The sequence below is a fragment of the Gobio gobio genome (assembly GCF_949357685.1).
Source record: "Gobio gobio genome assembly, chromosome: 6".
In the NCBI taxonomy this organism is placed as follows: domain Eukaryota; kingdom Metazoa; phylum Chordata; class Actinopteri; order Cypriniformes; family Gobionidae; genus Gobio; species Gobio gobio.
Genome location: NC_137102.1, coordinates 26,299,785 through 26,317,900, shown reverse-complemented (window position 1 = coordinate 26,317,900; position 18,116 = coordinate 26,299,785). Strand labels below are relative to the sequence as shown.

General features: G+C 40.9%; 1 protein-coding gene across 3 annotated transcripts in view; it reads left to right on the top strand.

The window, feature by feature from the left end:
* mib1 (MIB E3 ubiquitin protein ligase 1) overlaps nt 1-18,116 on the top strand; it is a 78,407-nt gene that overhangs the window by 21,620 nt on the left and 38,671 nt on the right. For all 3 annotated transcript variants that reach the window (XM_079820202.1, XM_079820204.1, XM_079820203.1), the window contains exons 8-11: nt 1,163-1,307; nt 4,460-4,593; nt 13,114-13,221; nt 17,753-17,950. In XM_079820202.1, the coding sequence (XP_079676328.1) occupies nt 1,163-1,307; nt 4,460-4,593; nt 13,114-13,221; nt 17,753-17,950 (585 nt within the window). The remainder of the gene's footprint in view (nt 1-1,162; nt 1,308-4,459; nt 4,594-13,113; nt 13,222-17,752; nt 17,951-18,116) is intronic.

The window sequence follows — 18,116 nt, the reverse complement described above, 5'->3', positions numbered from 1 at the left end:
GAGGCCTATCTGAAGCCTTTCTAAGCCATCAGCTTTCAACAAACAAATCTTAATTTGTGTTCCGAATATGAACGGAGGTCTGACGGGTGTCGAACGACATGAGGGTGAGTAATTAATGACAGAATTTTCATTTATGGGTGAACTAACCCTTTAAAGATGGGCAAGATTATTTTGTCCATTAGATCTAAAGACCTGAAAAAGCCCATACGTTTACCCGTTTAATCAGGACAGAAGTTGTCAAAAGCGAAGGATAAAAACAAGAATGTTTTTCCTTGTTTTACCAGGTGTAAACTGGGCCAAAAAAAGAGGGTGGATCAGGGGAAGGAAAATAAATATATATATATATATATATTATATATATTTTTTTTTTTTATAGTATTGAGTAATGGATCTAATGAACCTGATTACCTTTTTCATTCTGAGACATCTGACCCAAGTCTGCACAAAAATATCTGAGACTAATGAACAGCGTAGTCAATTGTTCACGGTAAATTCATAATCCAGAAAAACGTTTACTACTTCTTAAATTTCTCTATTTTGCCCACAAATAATACAACCAGTAAAAGCAGGCAATGATGAGACCTCATCATTGTCATAAAGACCCAGTCTGACTGAGTTTAAGAGGCTGTTGAGCATTAAATTGCAGCCACTGGCAACCCACTAACGATAGCACAGTTGTTTTATTTTATCTACAGGCTGTTTCAAGCAGCTCTGCCTCCTGAAGCAGTTGATGAGATGCTATGAGTGGCGTTGGGCTTTTGTGCTTGGTTTATATTTCTTGGAACACCACCTCACTTTTGTTGTCCTCAATGGACAAAGCTTGGAATTCCAATAGCTTCAGTTATGAGCAATATAGATGAGAAATGGTCCTGCAAGCTTAGGAGCCTGTGGGTATTCTCTTTTTAAATGAGTCAATCTCAATTTTAAAAGCCAGACCTTACACTTATTGATTTTCCTCCTCCGACCACCACATCTCTCGCTTTCCCTCCACAGTACTTAGGATGTTGCTCTCAGAGGGGTGTTTGTACTTACTTGTACACAAACTTGTCTAGAATTCCAGCCATTTCTGAGCTTTGAGGGAAAAGAAAGTGTGTTTGCAATTGATCTTGTTTAGAACAGTCGCACACTCTAATGCCTATGTTTTTTTTTTTTTTTTGAGCAGACCCTTGGAAAGGTGGGCAGAGTGCAGCAGATTTACTCTGACAGTGACCTGAAAGTCGAGGTGTGCGGGACATCCTGGACGTACAATCCAGCTGCTGTCACTAAAGTGGCTCCTTCTGGATCTGCTGTTACTAATGCTTCTGGAGGTAACGCACGCACGCACACACACACACACGCACACTACCAGTCAAAAGTTTGCACGCACTTGTTTTTGTCTTCTTTTGTTTCTATTTTTTTTATAAATGTACTGGATAAGATGGGAATATAAATTTACAATTTTTTGTTCACTTATTCACATGTACACATTTTTAATTACTTTAACTAGTATTATTGAGAGAAAAAAATGGAAAATTGTAATGTAGAACGAGTAGGTGTGTCCAAACAGAGTGGTAGTGCACATGGGTGTTTTACTTCACATCTTTTTAAATTATTACAATTCAATTAGGGCTGCTCAATATTGGAAAAACGTGACAAGATCATGTTAAAAAATACGTTGGTCAAATACATAATTTTTTATTGGAAAATTAAACCTTTTATCAAATGTTATGGGTTGCACCAATGAAGATTATTCTTAAATCTAGATTAAAAAATAGTTTATCTAATATCTAATAAAGAGGTGAGAGCTGATCCGTTGCTGGTGAACGAGCTAAACTCTTTCTACGCTCGCTTTGATGGTAATCGCGGCAGCGCGACTCCGGCGAGTGACGCGTCAGAGAGAGTCCCTCAGAGCAGCAACGGTCACGTGATCTCTGTCTCGGAGGACGAGGTTCGGAGGGCACTCAAACGTGTGGATGTCAGGAAAGCTGCTGGGCCGGATGGTATTTCAGGTCGTGTTCTGCGGTCCTGTGCTGATCAGCTCGCAGGGCTCTTTACATCCATATTTAACGAGTCCCTTGCTACATCTGTTGTCCCCACCTCCTTCAAACGATCCTCTATCATCCCTGTACCTAAGATCAGTAAACCCTCTTGCCTAAATGACTATCGTCCAGTGGCTCTCACATCTTTAGTCATGAAGGTCTTTGAGAGACTCATTAAAAACAACATTTGCTCCTCCATTCCTGACACTTTGGACCCTCTTCAGTTTGCCTATCGTCCCAATAGATCGACTGAAGATGCCATCTCTCACGTCCTTCACTCCTGCCTCACTCACATCGACAGCAAAAGTGGGAACTATGTCAGGCTGCTATTTATTGACTATAGCTCAGCCTTTAACACCATAGTTCCCATTAAGCTAACACACAAACTCCTGGATCTAGGCCTGAATTCTTCTCTCTGCCTCTGGATTGAAGATTTCCTCACTGGCAGACCCCAGGCGGTGAGAGTAGGCCAGTTCACCTCCACCTCCATCACCCTGAGTGTTGGAGCTCCACAGGGCTGTGTGCTGAGTCCCCTGCTCTACTCTCTCTACACCCATGACTGTTTGTCCACACACAGCTCCACCTCGATCATCAAGTTTGCTGATGATACTGTTGTCCTGGGTCTCATCTCCAACAACAATGAGACGGCATACTTGGACGAAGTGGAGCAACTGACATCATGGTGCCAGGACAACTGTCTCTCTCTGAATGTTAACAAGACCAAAGAACTGATTGTGGACTTCAGGAAGAGACAGCATCGGTCATACTCCCCTCTCATGATCAGCGGGACACCGGTAGAGAGAGTGAGCAGCTTCAAATACCTGGGTGTGAACATCTCCGAGGATCTGACCTGGACTACACACATCCAGACACAGGTGAAAAAAGCCTGGCAAAGACTGTACCACCTGCGCCAGCTGAGGAAATTCAGGGTTTCACCAGCCATCCTGAAAACTTTCTATCGAGGGGCGATAGAAAGTGTCCTGACTCAGTGCATCACAGCGTGGTACGGGAACAGCACCAGTCACGATTCCAAAGCCCTGCAAAGAGTGGTGCGCTTATCCGAGCGCATCTCAGGCTCAGCTCTCCCGTCTCTGCAGGACATCTACACCAAACGCTGCAGAGGTAGAGCTACTAAAATCATCAGAGACATTAATCACCCTGCAAACTCTCACTTCACCCTGCTGCCATCTGGTAAGCGCTTCCGTAGCCTGATGGCAAAGACTGAAAGACTCAGGAGGAGTTTCTTCCCCCAGGCCATCAGACTCCTGAACTCAGTCACGTGACTTCACTTCACCCCCGCACACACATAAACATCCAGTTTAAACATTAACATCCACATACTGCCATTGCACTGCACTTTACCTTCCTATTGTTACTGCGTAACAACCTGTAATAAACCTTGCACATTATACTTCTTTATATATACATATATATATATTTATGTTAACCACTTATTTCTAAGTCTACAGTTTATCTCACTTATCATATCCACTTATTTTTTTATATTTTTATATTTTAATTTTTATATTTTTATTTTTATCTTATTTCCTATTTTTATCTTTTACTTGATTTATTTATAATTCTACTTATGTTAATACTTTTTATTCTAATTTTATTCTATTTCTATTTTAATTTCTTGTAACTGTTATTTGCACTGTCCATGGAGCGGACCTGTTTACATTTCACTGCCAGTTGTATATTGTGTATATAACTGTGTATGTGACAAATAAAACTCTTGAATCTTGAATCTTGAATTCTGTTGCACAAAACTTTTTTGATGAAAAAATTTTTTTAGATTTAAAACATAATTTAATTTAGATTTTAGATTAACTTTAATCATGTTGCTCCATAACTTTAAACCTAGATTCTCAATAGGGATTAACTGAAAATTTACAGGTGAGGAGGTTTAAATAAAATAAAGTGCACCTAAAATTTAAATATGTGGGTGCTTGAACAAAGACAAAAACATAAAAATAAAGCGCGTTGGGCCGGCAGAGTGTGAGGATCGTGGCGGCCTGTAAATTTAAGCCTGCTTTCGAGTCCAGGATGCAGATCCGTCACTCATCTTGGTGCACCTAATAACAAAGAAATGTAATTGTACTGTAAAATAAAGATAACATTTTATAAAATAATAATTTACTTTTATAGTACAACCGTAAACTTGCTTTATTGCACAATGCTTATACCCATTTCTTTATTTAAGTTAAACAATCAAGCTTTTATTTTGGTGGATAATTGCACTTAGCCATATTACAGTTTTGCTATATCATGCAGCCCTAATTTCAATATATTGTTACATTAATTGAATTGCCAGGAGACCAAAGCGTCCTATATTTCAGTGTTGTTCACAGTCAACTACAAGCAAGCATCAATCCATCTGTCATCGTGTACTTTGTATGACACTATATCATTGTTGACAGAGAGTCCTTCTATGCCCGCAGAGCGCCTCTCTCAGCTACTCAAGAAGCTTTTTGAGACTCAGGAGTCTGGAGACATTAATGAAGAGCTGGTGAAGGCTGCGGCCAATGGCGACCTCGCCAAAGTAGAGGACATCTTGAAGAGACCTGATGTAGACGTAAGAGTTCTACCATAACTAACACATACACACAGACATTTTAGCTCTTTCTGTTTTTGTTGACTTTATATTCCACAGGCTTCTTAATTTAGGGTGACCATATTTTGATTACCGAAAACCAGGACACTCGGCCCTGCAATGAGATACTCAAATGATACTTGAAGATTACTCAAAGATTCCTTATTCATTTCAATACATGTAAAGTATGCCCCCTCTGTATGAATAGAAAATTGTTATATTAGGGCCAGGACAGGACTTGAAAACAGGACATGTCCTGGGAAAACAGGACGTTTGTCACCCTACTTAACTGTATTTGCTAATTAGTCATGACAATGCCTAAATTTGCCCGCCCACAAAAAGCAATCATGCATGTTTGTTTAATATTTTTGGTGGTGTTAATGCTTTTAACTGTCAGTATGAGTGAGGTATTCTCATCTCAATTTAACACACCGTTGCAAATTCATTTACAAGAGGAGTTAAAGATTTGCTAACAGCTTGCTCCAGCACAAACCCTCTTTTGGCATTTAAAAAAACTACTGTCAGGATTTACTAAAGACACACAGTGACAAAATTAGTGCAAAAAAGTGTGAACAGGGTTATTTTTTACGGCGGATCTTATTGCTTATGCATTTGTAGGAGTTTTCAGATGGAAAATTTATGGGAGGAGAGTATTCAAATGAATCATGCAAGGTCATTTACTAAGGTTTGCGCTTGTCAATTTACTGGTGTTTGTGCTATTCACCGTCTAAAAAAAGCACATCTTAAACCAGATGCTAACTGATTAATTGCGTTGGTCATTATGGAAATGATCCGGCAGTGTCTGTGTCTTTACATTGTCTTCACATTGTCTGTAGATCATACGCAGAACTTTCCACTCAGATCAGCCCTTTTTTGGAATTGCTCTCACGCCAGTTTGCCCTGTTTAGTAAATTGGGCCCTTAGTGTGATCCTTAGTGTGAAACTTGCGCAGAAAGTAGTTTTTTGAGTGAGCAGCATACTTCTTATTTGTAGTGTGACCATTTTCTTAGAACTGCTGCACATTTAGTTTTTACTGAAATCTCTCAGATCAGATCAAATGCACAATCAAAGAATGATGGCTGCTCTTATATGCATGAGATTTCCTTTGCTCTTTTTGTAACTCCTATGAGCCTGAAACTTCGTTTGTGAAACATGGAGCTAAAAAAGACTTCCTAATGTGCTGAAAGTATTCAACAGTAGTTCGTATGAAGACATGGACCATGTCTTCATATGATGCCAGCAGCCATATCACCCTGTAGCCCAAGACTGGTTTTCCCTCTGAAGCTAAGCAGGGCTGAGCCCGGTCAGTACCTGGATGGGAGACCAACTGGGAAAACTAGGTAGCTGCTGGTAGAGGTGTTAGTGAGGCCAGCAGGGGGCGCTCACCCTGTGGTCTGTGTGGGTCCCAATGCCCCAGAATAGTGATGGGGACACTATACTGTAACAAGCACCGTCCTGCAGATGAGACTTTAAACCGAGGTCCTGACTCTCTGTGGTCATTAATAATCCCAGGATGTCCTTCAAAAAAAGAGTAGGGGTGTAACCCTGGCATCCTGGCCAAATTTGCCCATTGGCCTCTGTCCATCATGGCCTCCTAATCATCCTCATATATTTATATTTTCAGCTTAACGCATTAAAAATATTTAACGCAAATAACGCAGCGTCCGTTTTTATATCCATTTTTGCTTAGCGTTACATGATCACCACGCTCCTATTCATGTAAATGCTTCCAAGCGCGACAAGACACGAGAGCGCGCTGTATGCCAGTGTCCTGTCTGTCTGTGTGTGTGTGTGTGTGTGTGTGTGCATAGATAGACTCGCGTCAGTTTCCTGCTCACATCGAGTTCTCTTTTGCTCTTGAACAAACAATAACACAGAGGATTTTGAGTATTCTCATATTAGGAGTCTTAAATTAGTTAAATAACGTCTTAAATGAACTTAAAGAGTTGTGAGGAAATGAGATGCGCAGGACAGCGCATGAGATCCGCGGCTGTTCTTAAAGTGACAGGAGCACTGATGATGCCTGTCATTAAAGGGTTAGTTCACCCAAAAATGAAAATTCTGTCATTAATTACTCACCCTCATGTCATTTGACACCCGTAAGACCTCCGTTCATATTCGGAACACAAATGAAGATATTTTTGTTGAAAGCTGATGGCTGAGAAAGGCTTCAGATAGGCCTCCATTGGCATTCAGTACATTTACACTCCCAAGACCCATAAAAGGCACTTGAAACGTCGTTACAAAGTCCATCTCACCACAGTGGCTCTACAATAATTTTACGATGTGACGACAATAGTTTTTGTGCGAAAAAAAAAAAATCAAAATAACACCTTTATCCAACTTGTTCTTGTCTTCCGTGTGTGCCTCCACGACGCATGCGCGAGAATGACGTAGCGCCGGGGATATATATATATATATATATATTATATATAAATATATAAATCGCTTCTGGGTCATGTGTCCGAACGCCGGATCTGCGTCATATTCTCGCGCATGCGTCCTCTCCTCTCCACCAATCAGCTGATGTGTGGTGGGCGTTCTGGCGCAATATGGCTGCCGTCGCATCATCCAGGTGGATGCTACACATTGGTGGTGGTTGAGGAGATTCCCCCCTTCCATGTAAAGCGCTTTGAGTGTCTCAACCCTCTACAATGCGAGTAAAACACTCGCATATGCGAGTAAATCGTCACTCTGGGCGATTAAATAGTATCTATCAATAGCCATTGGCTAATAAATTCTCAGATTTTACTCACCTGTGTGTGTGTGTTAGATGCTAAGAATAAGTTTAGCATATTTATTTTTACTCGCTGAACGCTCTGAATGAGCGCTTGAGAGTTTCTCTCTCATCAAGCGATCTAACTTATACGATTTCAGATCAGCCCATCTGACGTACCGTAAACTCTAGTGTGTGTGAAGAACTCCGTCGCTTTGAGCGCATTTCTCTCACACACACACACACACACACGGGCAAGGGCGCGCACAAGCGAGAGAGAGAGAGACTTGCATACCACGCACAATCGACGCGCTACAGGTTAACAATATTCTTTGTTGTATTTTCCTGTCAAAATAACGGAGTTAATTTGGAATTATTCAGCTTTTAAGAACAAGCAGAAGATATGCCGTTTTTTCCCGGTAGTGGGCGGAACTAATGCACTAACGGCAATCTCATTGGCTGGCACTCATCTATTACTGTCCCTGTTTCGATTTCAGCAAATCAGCTAATGATGTCAATGTGACTATTATTCATGAACCCAGCAGTTCATCAATCCTTAGTGCATTCTATATTGTTATTAGTAGTAGAATTATTATTATTATTATTATTATCGTTTAATAAAATAATATAATTACTATTATCTATTTTTTTACAGAAACACCAACAATATATTAAGCACCACCACCACCACCAGTCCAAAGTTCAGTTAAATGACAAATATGCATTCATACATGGTTACCAACAGTTTTAGTTCTAATTACTAAAGTTCTATCATTAAATGGTGCTTGATTATCATAATATCCTAACATAGTCTAATGCTTGATTGACTGATGTTCAGCATGTACGTTCAGAAATTTAAAAAGCTGTGCCATTTTACAAAGATATTGATAAATTTGGTGGAATTTATATATTATATTATACCGGTGTATGTATACAAGTATAGGTATAAGTATAATATAATAAAGTATATCAGTCTGGCGACTAAACAAAAAAGTTTACTAGCCAATGGCGATTCTAGTGCCAAGGTGTGCGTAGAGGGTTGTGTCTAGAAAAGCGCTGTATAAATGTAACAAATTATTATTATTATTATTATTATGGACCTTTAATTGCTTTAAATGAGACTGAACAAAACAATCAGGAAGGAAAGGAAGTGTGCCTTCTCCTGTGCCATCTGTACATAGTCCTAAAACCATGGTTTCATGTTTTGTGAACCGTTGAAGAGCGTTGCTCATCCATCCATCCATCCATCCATCCATCCATCCATCCATCCATCCATCCATCCATCCATCCATCCATCCATCCATCCATCCATCCATCCATCCATCCATCCATCCATCCATCCATCCATCCATCCATCCATCCATCCATCCATCCATCCATCCATCCATCCATCCATCCATCCATCCATCCATCCATCCATCCATCCATCCATCCATCCATCCATCCATCCATCCATCCATCCATCCATCCATCCATCCATCCATCCATCCATCCATCCATCCATCCATCCATCCATCCATCCATCCATCCATCCATCCATCCATCCATCCATCCATCCATCCATCCATCCATCCATCCATCCATCCATCCATCCATCCATCCATCCATCCATCCATCCATCCATCCATCCATCCATCCATCCATCCATCCATCCATCCATCCATCCATCCATCCATCCATCCATCCATCCATCCATCCATCCATCCATCCATCCATCCATCCGTGGGGGCAACAGACTAAGCAGAGACGCTCAGACTTCCCTCTCCCTAGCCACTTCCTCCAGCTCTTCAGGGGGAACCCCGAGGCGTAGTACCCTGGTACCCAGTACCCTGGCATAGACTTTCCTGGGGAGGCTGAGAAGTGTGATCCACCTATAGTTGGAACACACTCTCCGGTCCCCCTTCTTGAAAAGACGGACCACCACCCCGGTCTGCCAGTCCAGAGGTACTGTCCCCAACCGCCATGCGATGTTGCAGAGGCGTGTCAGCCAAGACAGCCCCACAACATCCAGAGACTTGAGGTACTCATGGCGGATCTCATCCACCCCCGGTGCCTTGCCACCGAGGAGCTTTTTAACCACCTCGATGACTTCAGCCCGGGTGATGGGCGAGTCTACCTCCGAGTCCTCAGCCACTGCTTCATCAATGGAAGACATGTCGGTGGGATTGAGGAGATGGTCGAAGTATTCCTTCCACTGCCCGACGATATCCCCAGTTGAGGTCAACAGGTGCCCATCTCCACTGTAAACAGTGTTGGTAGGGCACTGCTTCCCCCTCCTGAGGCGTTGAACGGTTTGCCAGAATCTCTTCCAGACTAAGAACAGTTCACAAACCCTTTATGACTACAATGACATCAAGGACCGAGACGTCGCCCGGCATGGCGCAGCCCGAATGAGTGACATGGGGCCGCCCTCCTGTGGGCTCACCACCTGCAGGAGGGAGCGTAAGGGGCAAGTGCATAGTGGATCGGGCGACAGTCAAGGGCGAGGCCCCAGACGGCCCGATCTCTGGACACGGAATCTGGCTTTAGGGACGTAGAATGTCACCTCGTTGGCGGGGAAGGAGCCGGAGCTTGTGCGGGAGGTTGAGAGGAACCGACTAGAGATAGTCGGCCTCACCTCCACACACAGCTTGGGCTCTGGAACCACACTTCTTGAGAGAGGCTGGACTCTCTACCTCTCTGGAGTTGCCCATGGTGGGAGGCGGAGGGCTGGAGTGGGTTTGCTTATAGCCCCCCAACTCAGCCACCATGTGTTGGAGTTCACCCCGGTGAACGAGAGGGTCGCTTCCCTGCGCCTTCGATTCAGGGATAGGTCTCTCACTGTCGTGTGTGCCTACGGGCCGAACGGCAGTGCGGAGTACCCGGCCCTCTTGGAGTCTCTGGGAGGGGTGCTGGAAAGTGCTCCGACTGGAGACTCCGTCGTTCTACTGGGGGACTTCAACGCCCACGTGGGCAGTGACACCTGGAGGGGCGTGATTGGGACGAACGGCCCCCCTGATCTTAACCCGATCGGTGTTCTGTTATTGGATTTCTGTGCTAGCTACGGTTTGTCCATAACGAACACCATGTTCTAGCTTTAGAGGTGTTCATAAGAGCACGTGGCACCAGGACACCCTAGACCGGAGGTCAATGATCGACTTTGTGGTCGTGTCATCAGACCTTCGGCCATATGTCTTGGACACTCGGGTGAAGAGAGGGGCGGAGCTGTCAACTGATCACCACCTGGTGGTGAGTTGGATCCGATGGCGGGGGAGGAAGCTGAACAGACTCGGCAGACCCAAACGTACTGTGAGGGTCTGTTCGGAACGTTTGGCAGAGCCCCCTGTCAGAAAGATCTTCAACTCCCACCTCCGGCGGAGCTTCGACTGGATCCCGAGGGAGTCTGGAGATATTGAGTCCGAGTGGACCATGTTCTCCACCTCCATTGTCGATGCGGCCGCTCGGAGATGTGGCCGTAAGGTCGAGGCGGCAATCCCCGAACCCGGTGGTGGACACCGGAAGTAAGGGATGCCGTCAAGCTGAAGGAGGAGTCCTATCGGGCCTGGCTGGCTTGTGGGACTCCGGAGGCAGCTGACAGGTACCGGCAGGCCAAGCGGACTGCAGCCCGGGTAGTCGTGGAGGCAAAAAAATCGGGCCTGGGCGGAGTTCGTTGAGGCCATGGAGAAAGACTGTCGGTTGGTCTCGAAGAGATTCTGGCGGTGCTTGTGTTAATTTCAAAATGAAAATCAATTGACCACTTTCTAGAAATGTCTCAAAGCTCTTGGTCTCACCACAATAATAATGGGGAACTCTAATCACCACAAGAATAATATGATCGTGCCAAAGATTGCACAGCATGTTTATTACAAGTAAATGAGGGGGAAGTCAATTCGAGTTTTGTTTGGAATAGTGAGACTAGACACGAATACATTCCACAAAGAACATGTGATGGGGCAATGATCCTTGAAACTTTTTTTTGTGTGAGTGTGTGGTATTAGCAGAATTCCCATGGTCTTTGAAGACCTGAAATGCCAGGGAATAAAAAAAAAATGAAATGTCTGTCATTTATTACTCACCCTCATGTCATTACAAACCCGTAAGACCTTCGGTCATCTTAAGAACACAAATTAAGATATTTTTGATGAAATCTGAGAGCTCTCTGACCCCTCCATAGCTATTTAATTAACACTTTCAAGGCCCAGAAAGGTAGGAAAAACATTGTTAAAATAGTCCATGTGACTCCAGTGGTTCAACCTTAATTTTATGAAGCGACAATAATTATTTTTGTGCACAAAAAACACAAAAATGTACGCAGTAAATTACGCACTTTGCGTTGTAACAGCATAGGACACTGACACAGATGTGAAGAAATTGTTGAATAAAGTTATTTTTGGTTGTTTTTTGTACACAAAATGTATTCTCAACACTTTATAACATTGAGGTTGAACCACTGGAGTCACATGGACTATTTTATCGATGTCTTTCCTTCCTTTCTGGGCCTTGAAAGCTGTCTATGGAGGGGTCAGAGAGCTCTCGGATTTCATCAAACATATCATAACAGGCGAGACTGTTTTCCAAGATGGCTCCTGTCTGTATACGCGTAATGTACTATCTTTTATAAAGTATCTTCTTATTAAACTGTTTGTACACTTACAAAGTTCTCATTGCTTCGGTTTGCATGTAGGGACCCTCATTATGCTACCGTGTTAGTGTGAGGCTATTTTGAGCCTTGTTAGTGGTATTAACTAGCAATTTAATTTTACCTATTCTATGCCCCATATACTAGCGTTATAAGCTAATCTGTTTTTAGAGATAAAACTCTTAACATTCGATTTTCATGAAAACGCATCCCAGAGAACGATCTACTCGGTAACCATGTGTTAATTACCCCTAGGTTCATTTTTCACCGGAGTTCAGGAGTTTAAAATCAATTAATAAATGCAATCTACAGGGAAGAGAAAAACATAAGTTAAAATGAGCATTCCCGTCACACCAAGGTGTGCACTTCCCTAGAGGTTATGCCCACTCTTCTAATACCAGAAAATAAAACAACAAAACCTAACATAAATATGCATCTAAAGAACAACGAGGACACAGTTTTTGTGGTATGGAGAAGCATCATCGGTTCTAGATCACACATTATATGTTTATTTGATATAATTGTAGTAATTGTTTGTGTAATCTAATTATCATGAATTATATATGTCTATCTATCCAGTTTCTATGTATAGATTTGCTTGTCTATTTGCCTGCTAAAATTATTTCAATATATTTGATACATTTGGATTAGCATATGAATGTTTTATTTGAATATGAAATGTGGAATGTTTTAGAAGACCATTATCTGAGAAATCCTAAAACCAACCCTGTTGTTCTGTTAAGGGGCAGAATCCCCTTTTTTATTTTTAATACCCTCACAATGGTGGGGAAAGTATTTATACTTTAGTCTTTTCTTACACCTTTTTGGTTTATTCTGGTGCCAGTGCTGTCTCTGTGCTCTGCCGCCCCTAACTCAAGTAATTGCTTTGAGCAGAGGGAGGGACGGGAAGAGAAGTCAGATTGGCTTGGGTGACTTGCCAAATTATATGCTCGGCAGGACAAGACATGTCCTGCAAATACACCAGGGGCTCCAGTATTAATATTCATGCCTTTGCACACTGGTTTAGCTTACCGCAACGCTGCAGATCACAATTAGACTCATGTAAACACTCATACACATGAGCTCACATACACCATTTAAAGAATGACAAACATGTAATCAGAGATGCACATAGTATGATTTGATCAACTGTGTCTTTTTGTTCCAGGTGAATGGGCAGTGCGCAGGACACACTGCCATGCAGGCAGCCAGCCAAAATGGCCATGTGGACGTCCTCAAACTGCTGCTGAAACATAATGTAGACCTGGAGGCTGAGGTTTGTTCTTGCTTCTTTATGTATACGGCATCCTGAACCAACTCTGCTCACTGTTGGCCGTTTTTTCCCCTAAACATTATTGCGTTTAGAACAGGCCGAACCATAATACGCTGTCATTTGACTGGTGACCTTAACCCACTTAGAACTGCTAGCGGTGTTTGAACTGCGGTGTTCTTGTTGAAAGTAGACCTCATGGAGCTAGTTAAAGGTGCAGTAAGTGATTTCTGAGAAACACAAACTATGTTTACATTGACATTTTTTGCTTCAATCTGAATAATTCATTCCAATTGATGAATCCGAACGGAGTGTTTACATGAACACTATATATAATGATCTGGTTGATTTGCGTGTTTATGTCACAAGCTTCTGATCGGATTTAATGTTTTGACATGTGCACACTGCATGAATATACAGAGGTTCCTGCTGTTGTTGCATACTAACCATCCATCCTCCTTTTCTTTGTTTTAAAAAGCAGACTTAATATTTTTCTATTTCGGGTCCTAATTAGGCGGCGACAAGCATATGAACCGTTATGCCATGCTGTTTATATTTATCAAACAGTAAAAACGGCATTCCCGTGCCCAAAACAATGCGTCTGAGGATAAGAGTCCAAAACACGGACTGGTGTGACGTTGTCCTGCTCCACTTCACAGAAGATGAGTGGAAAGAGAATTTCAGAATGACAGGACTATCATTTTATTGACACTTTATTCAACAGGAAGAACAGTTAGTTCTGCCCGTCATACGCCATTTTATACATATTTCTACACCATTGCGTCATGCACAGTACTATTAGGGTTGGGTACCGAACTCTGTACTTTGAAGTAGTGATCAACCGATATATCGGTTTCCTGATATTTTTACCCAATATTTAAATTTTTTCCCATAATCAGGTATCGGTTTTGTAATATCGGATTCACCGATAAATGGTGCCGTCTTGTGGATGTTTTGAGAATTGCATGCAAGCCCGCCATTATAGCACTGCGTCTGAGGGGAGATGAGTCAACAACGGTGTTCAAAGGTCAAATAACTTGCATCCCTTAATGAATAAATTGTATTAGTCAGTAATCCACAAATGAGATGTACAAATATCTTATTTGTGCATGTTATGTAGTTTAAACTTGGCACTAAAAATAGAGACAAACTCACAGAGTCATGTAATCCGTCATGTCTCAATAAAGACGTAACTTTACATGAATTAAATAAAACAGCCATGAATGAGAGCATGTTGGGAATAAAAGCGTTGGTTTTTTTTCTCTCTCTGTTTATGCTCATCTCGTGATGTTGTGTTCGTTCACTCACTGCTGTTGCTCCAGCATGGCCACCGTATGTAACTTAAAAAGACCCACTCGTTTAAAACTCCTTAAATTATATTAACGTCTGCTATATAACATTTATATAATAAACATTTAAATAATTACAGCTCTGTGGAAATGAATCATTATTAGGCCCATCTCCGCGAGAGACGTTCTGTGTAAACGCATAGATGAAAACAGCGCTCTGTCATCAGTATTTCATAATCTAGACCGACAAAAACATGATTAATAATTCTGATATCGTGCCAGATGAGATGGTCTCTGTAATAGCGATGATGTATTCACTGTTTTGTTTATTTTTCGGACAATGCTTGCGCATTCCAGAGAATATTCCAGCGCGTTCCTTTCTCACTCCTTAGTCAATTAAACAACAGTTAAATTAAACTACACTTTTAAAAGGTTTATATTTACCTCACCTGTCATTTATTTATGTTCTCCATTTGAAAACCTTAGACTTTGTAAATTTATTTTGCCTGTTGTTAATATGCTGTTGTTATAAATGAAAAGATACACCAGCAGTAATGTTAAAAAGTCACTTTAGTGACATTGCACTGTATTTTTTTGTCTCTTTCAGACTCTCACTCTTTTTATTGCTGTAGAAGTGTTTTGTTTTATATGTAAGAAGTGAAATTGCAAATATTACCGTGTTTAAAATGTGTTAAATAAAACCGTTTGTTCAGTGCAGTTGCTAATAATTGTGAAAAACAGAAATAACAATAAATAAATATCGGTTCTATTTATATCAGTTATCAGGAACAGAAACTATAGAACAGCAAATAATCGGTATCAGTTATAAAAAGTCAATATCGGTCGATCACTACTTTTAAGGGCACTGACCGAATTACGTCGGTACTACCAAGTACCGATTCACATTTAAATCAATCGGTGCCAAATTTCGGTACCTGAGAACGCAATAGTGATATAGACTAGTGTCTGTAAAAAGACTATTTAAAAATGAATCCTGCGTGTGTCTGTGTGAATGAATAGCACAGGCCTTTCTCAACTTTCTAAAAAAAAATTCACCATGCTCAATTTTCTATATACCCTGATCATTGTTAACAACATGTATTCTTATTTCACTTAATTAATGCCTTAATTATTTTTTTTTACATTTATTAACAATACGCTGTTAGCTAACTGTGTGCTTTGTGTATGTACATTTCTGAAATGCATAACTTGGACACAGTCTCCTCTGATAACAAATCACTTTAAATTTTAATGTAGATGCATGCATTTTCTGTTAAGCTGCTTTGAAACTATATGTATTGTGAAAAGCGATATACGAATAAATGTGCCTTTTTCAAGACACGTAACCGCTTCAAAAAATGAAACGAATGAAACTTCTGTTGATCACTGTAAAGCTGCTTTAAATCTGTATTGTATAAACGCTATGAAGTTTCTCAGAAATCGCTTACTGCACCTTTAACCAGCATATAGTTTTTCATATACCACTTCTTCTGGCAGTGTGACTTGTTGGATTGAGTGAAATGTTCCCTTGTGTGTCTCTTTTATGCGCCAAGATAAATGTTAAATACTGTTTCAACAGTATAGCCACAAAACTAAATGCTAAAACACTCTCATATTCCAGTTTGATATAGAGACTGCTATACATCAGCCATTTGCATTTCCACGAAAAAAAGTGTAGACATGGTCTCTATTAAAACTGTACTATTTTTAGCATTGTATGCAAGCATCGCAAACATGCATCATAATAGAAATCAATTCTGCTGTTCAACAGCTTATCATATCTCTTGTTGTTTTTTAAAATGTAATATTACTGTGTGTATATATAGTTATGTAACAGCTTATCTTTTACAGATAACCTTGCTCTGTAGGGGGAAAAAAGTATATTATTTTTATTATTACACACACACACACACACACACACACACACACACACACACACACACACACACACACACACACACACACACACACACACACAAACACAAACACACACACAGAGAGAGAGATGATATTCAGAGAGGAGTGTTTTAATCCATGGAGTGATCTTATTAATTTGCACTAATGAAATTAAGTTTTAGGCTCACTTTATTTTTATAATAGAAATACGAAGTGAAATAAGTATATTTATATTTATATAGACAAGGTACTTCAGACTCAGAGGCATACTAAGATGAAGTTACTGAACCCCCTGATTCCCGTATTATGAGGACAAGTTAGCGTTAGCATTAGCATGCAGTCAACACATCTACTGTTTGTTTATGTACATGGTGTGAAAAAAAAAACAGGACACTGGGAACACTTATATTGTTATTCAAGCCACGTGAAGGGTTCTCTGATCACAATCAAGCCCGAATATTTATTTTCTGGTGATGTCCAGGGGCAGAAAAGAGCTTGTTGCTTTGAAAAAGATCATACATGCTGTTGTGAATGTTGTTAGCTTTGATTGCAAACTTCCACAAATCACCCCCCCCCCCCATTTCACTGGTTTTGTTTGGTTGTCTGTTATGAATTGTGAATGGCAGCAAAAAGATTTTTTAAAATGTCATGAAAGTGTGAGAATTTAAAGTATACAAATTTTATATTACGAAACATGCCAATTGAGGCACTGTTAAAAATTTGCAAAGTCGTTCAGTTATAACTGTCACTTAAACGTTGGGGTTGTTCTCTCATTCTCTCCCTGTTTTTTTTAGTTATTTCTATACTATTATAAGATTTATTATATTTTAATTAGATTTGATTATTTTTAGTAGTTTTGTGCTTCTTTTTATATATATATATGATACACATATATATATTCTAAAGGATTTTTCATATTTTTAATTTTACTTCTCAAAAACAATGATTTTTAAAAAAAAAAAGAAATCCTAGTCCTGAGGATGTCATATGGTTTAAAGGATGTTTGATTTTCTGTTAGTTACACATATTGGAGTACTTTAATATTGTGATCCAGTGGAGAAAAAGCAGTTTGGACTTCTTGCTACAGTCAGTTGGAGGAATGAATCGATTATTAGACAAAGTCTAATTTATGACTGCAAATCACTTTTAACCTCAAATTAACTAGCCAGAAGATTTGCATGATTGTAAGGCAGTTGCTTCAGTAATGATGTTTTTCCCCTATAAACATTCCTCAGCGTTTTTACTTTTCTAGGCCAGTTCAAGTTATACAAGCGTTAGAGTCAGACGCTGGAATCAAAGTCTGACGTGTTTAAATGGGGATGCTGACAGTGATTGATGTGTGACTCTTTCAGGATAAGGATGGAGACCGAGCTGTCCATCACGCAGCCTTCGGAGACGAGGGTTCCGTCATTGAGGTGCTGCATCGAGGCGGGGCCGACCTGAATGCCAGAAACAAACGCAGACAGACGCCCCTGCACATCGCTGTCAACAAGGGCCACCTACAGGTGGTGAAGACTTTGCTTGACTTTGGCTGCCACCCCAGTCTGCAGGTGAACTATCTGTGCTAGTATTTTTAGCCCCTGATGTCTCAGTACCGCTCCGTTTAGAGAGTCAACTTTATTCCTTGCTTTGTCTTTTTGTGACTGTTTCAGTCTCGCCATCTGAGCTAAAGCTGATAGTTAGTCAGGAGCTTCTTGTAGTGCTGGTACACTATCG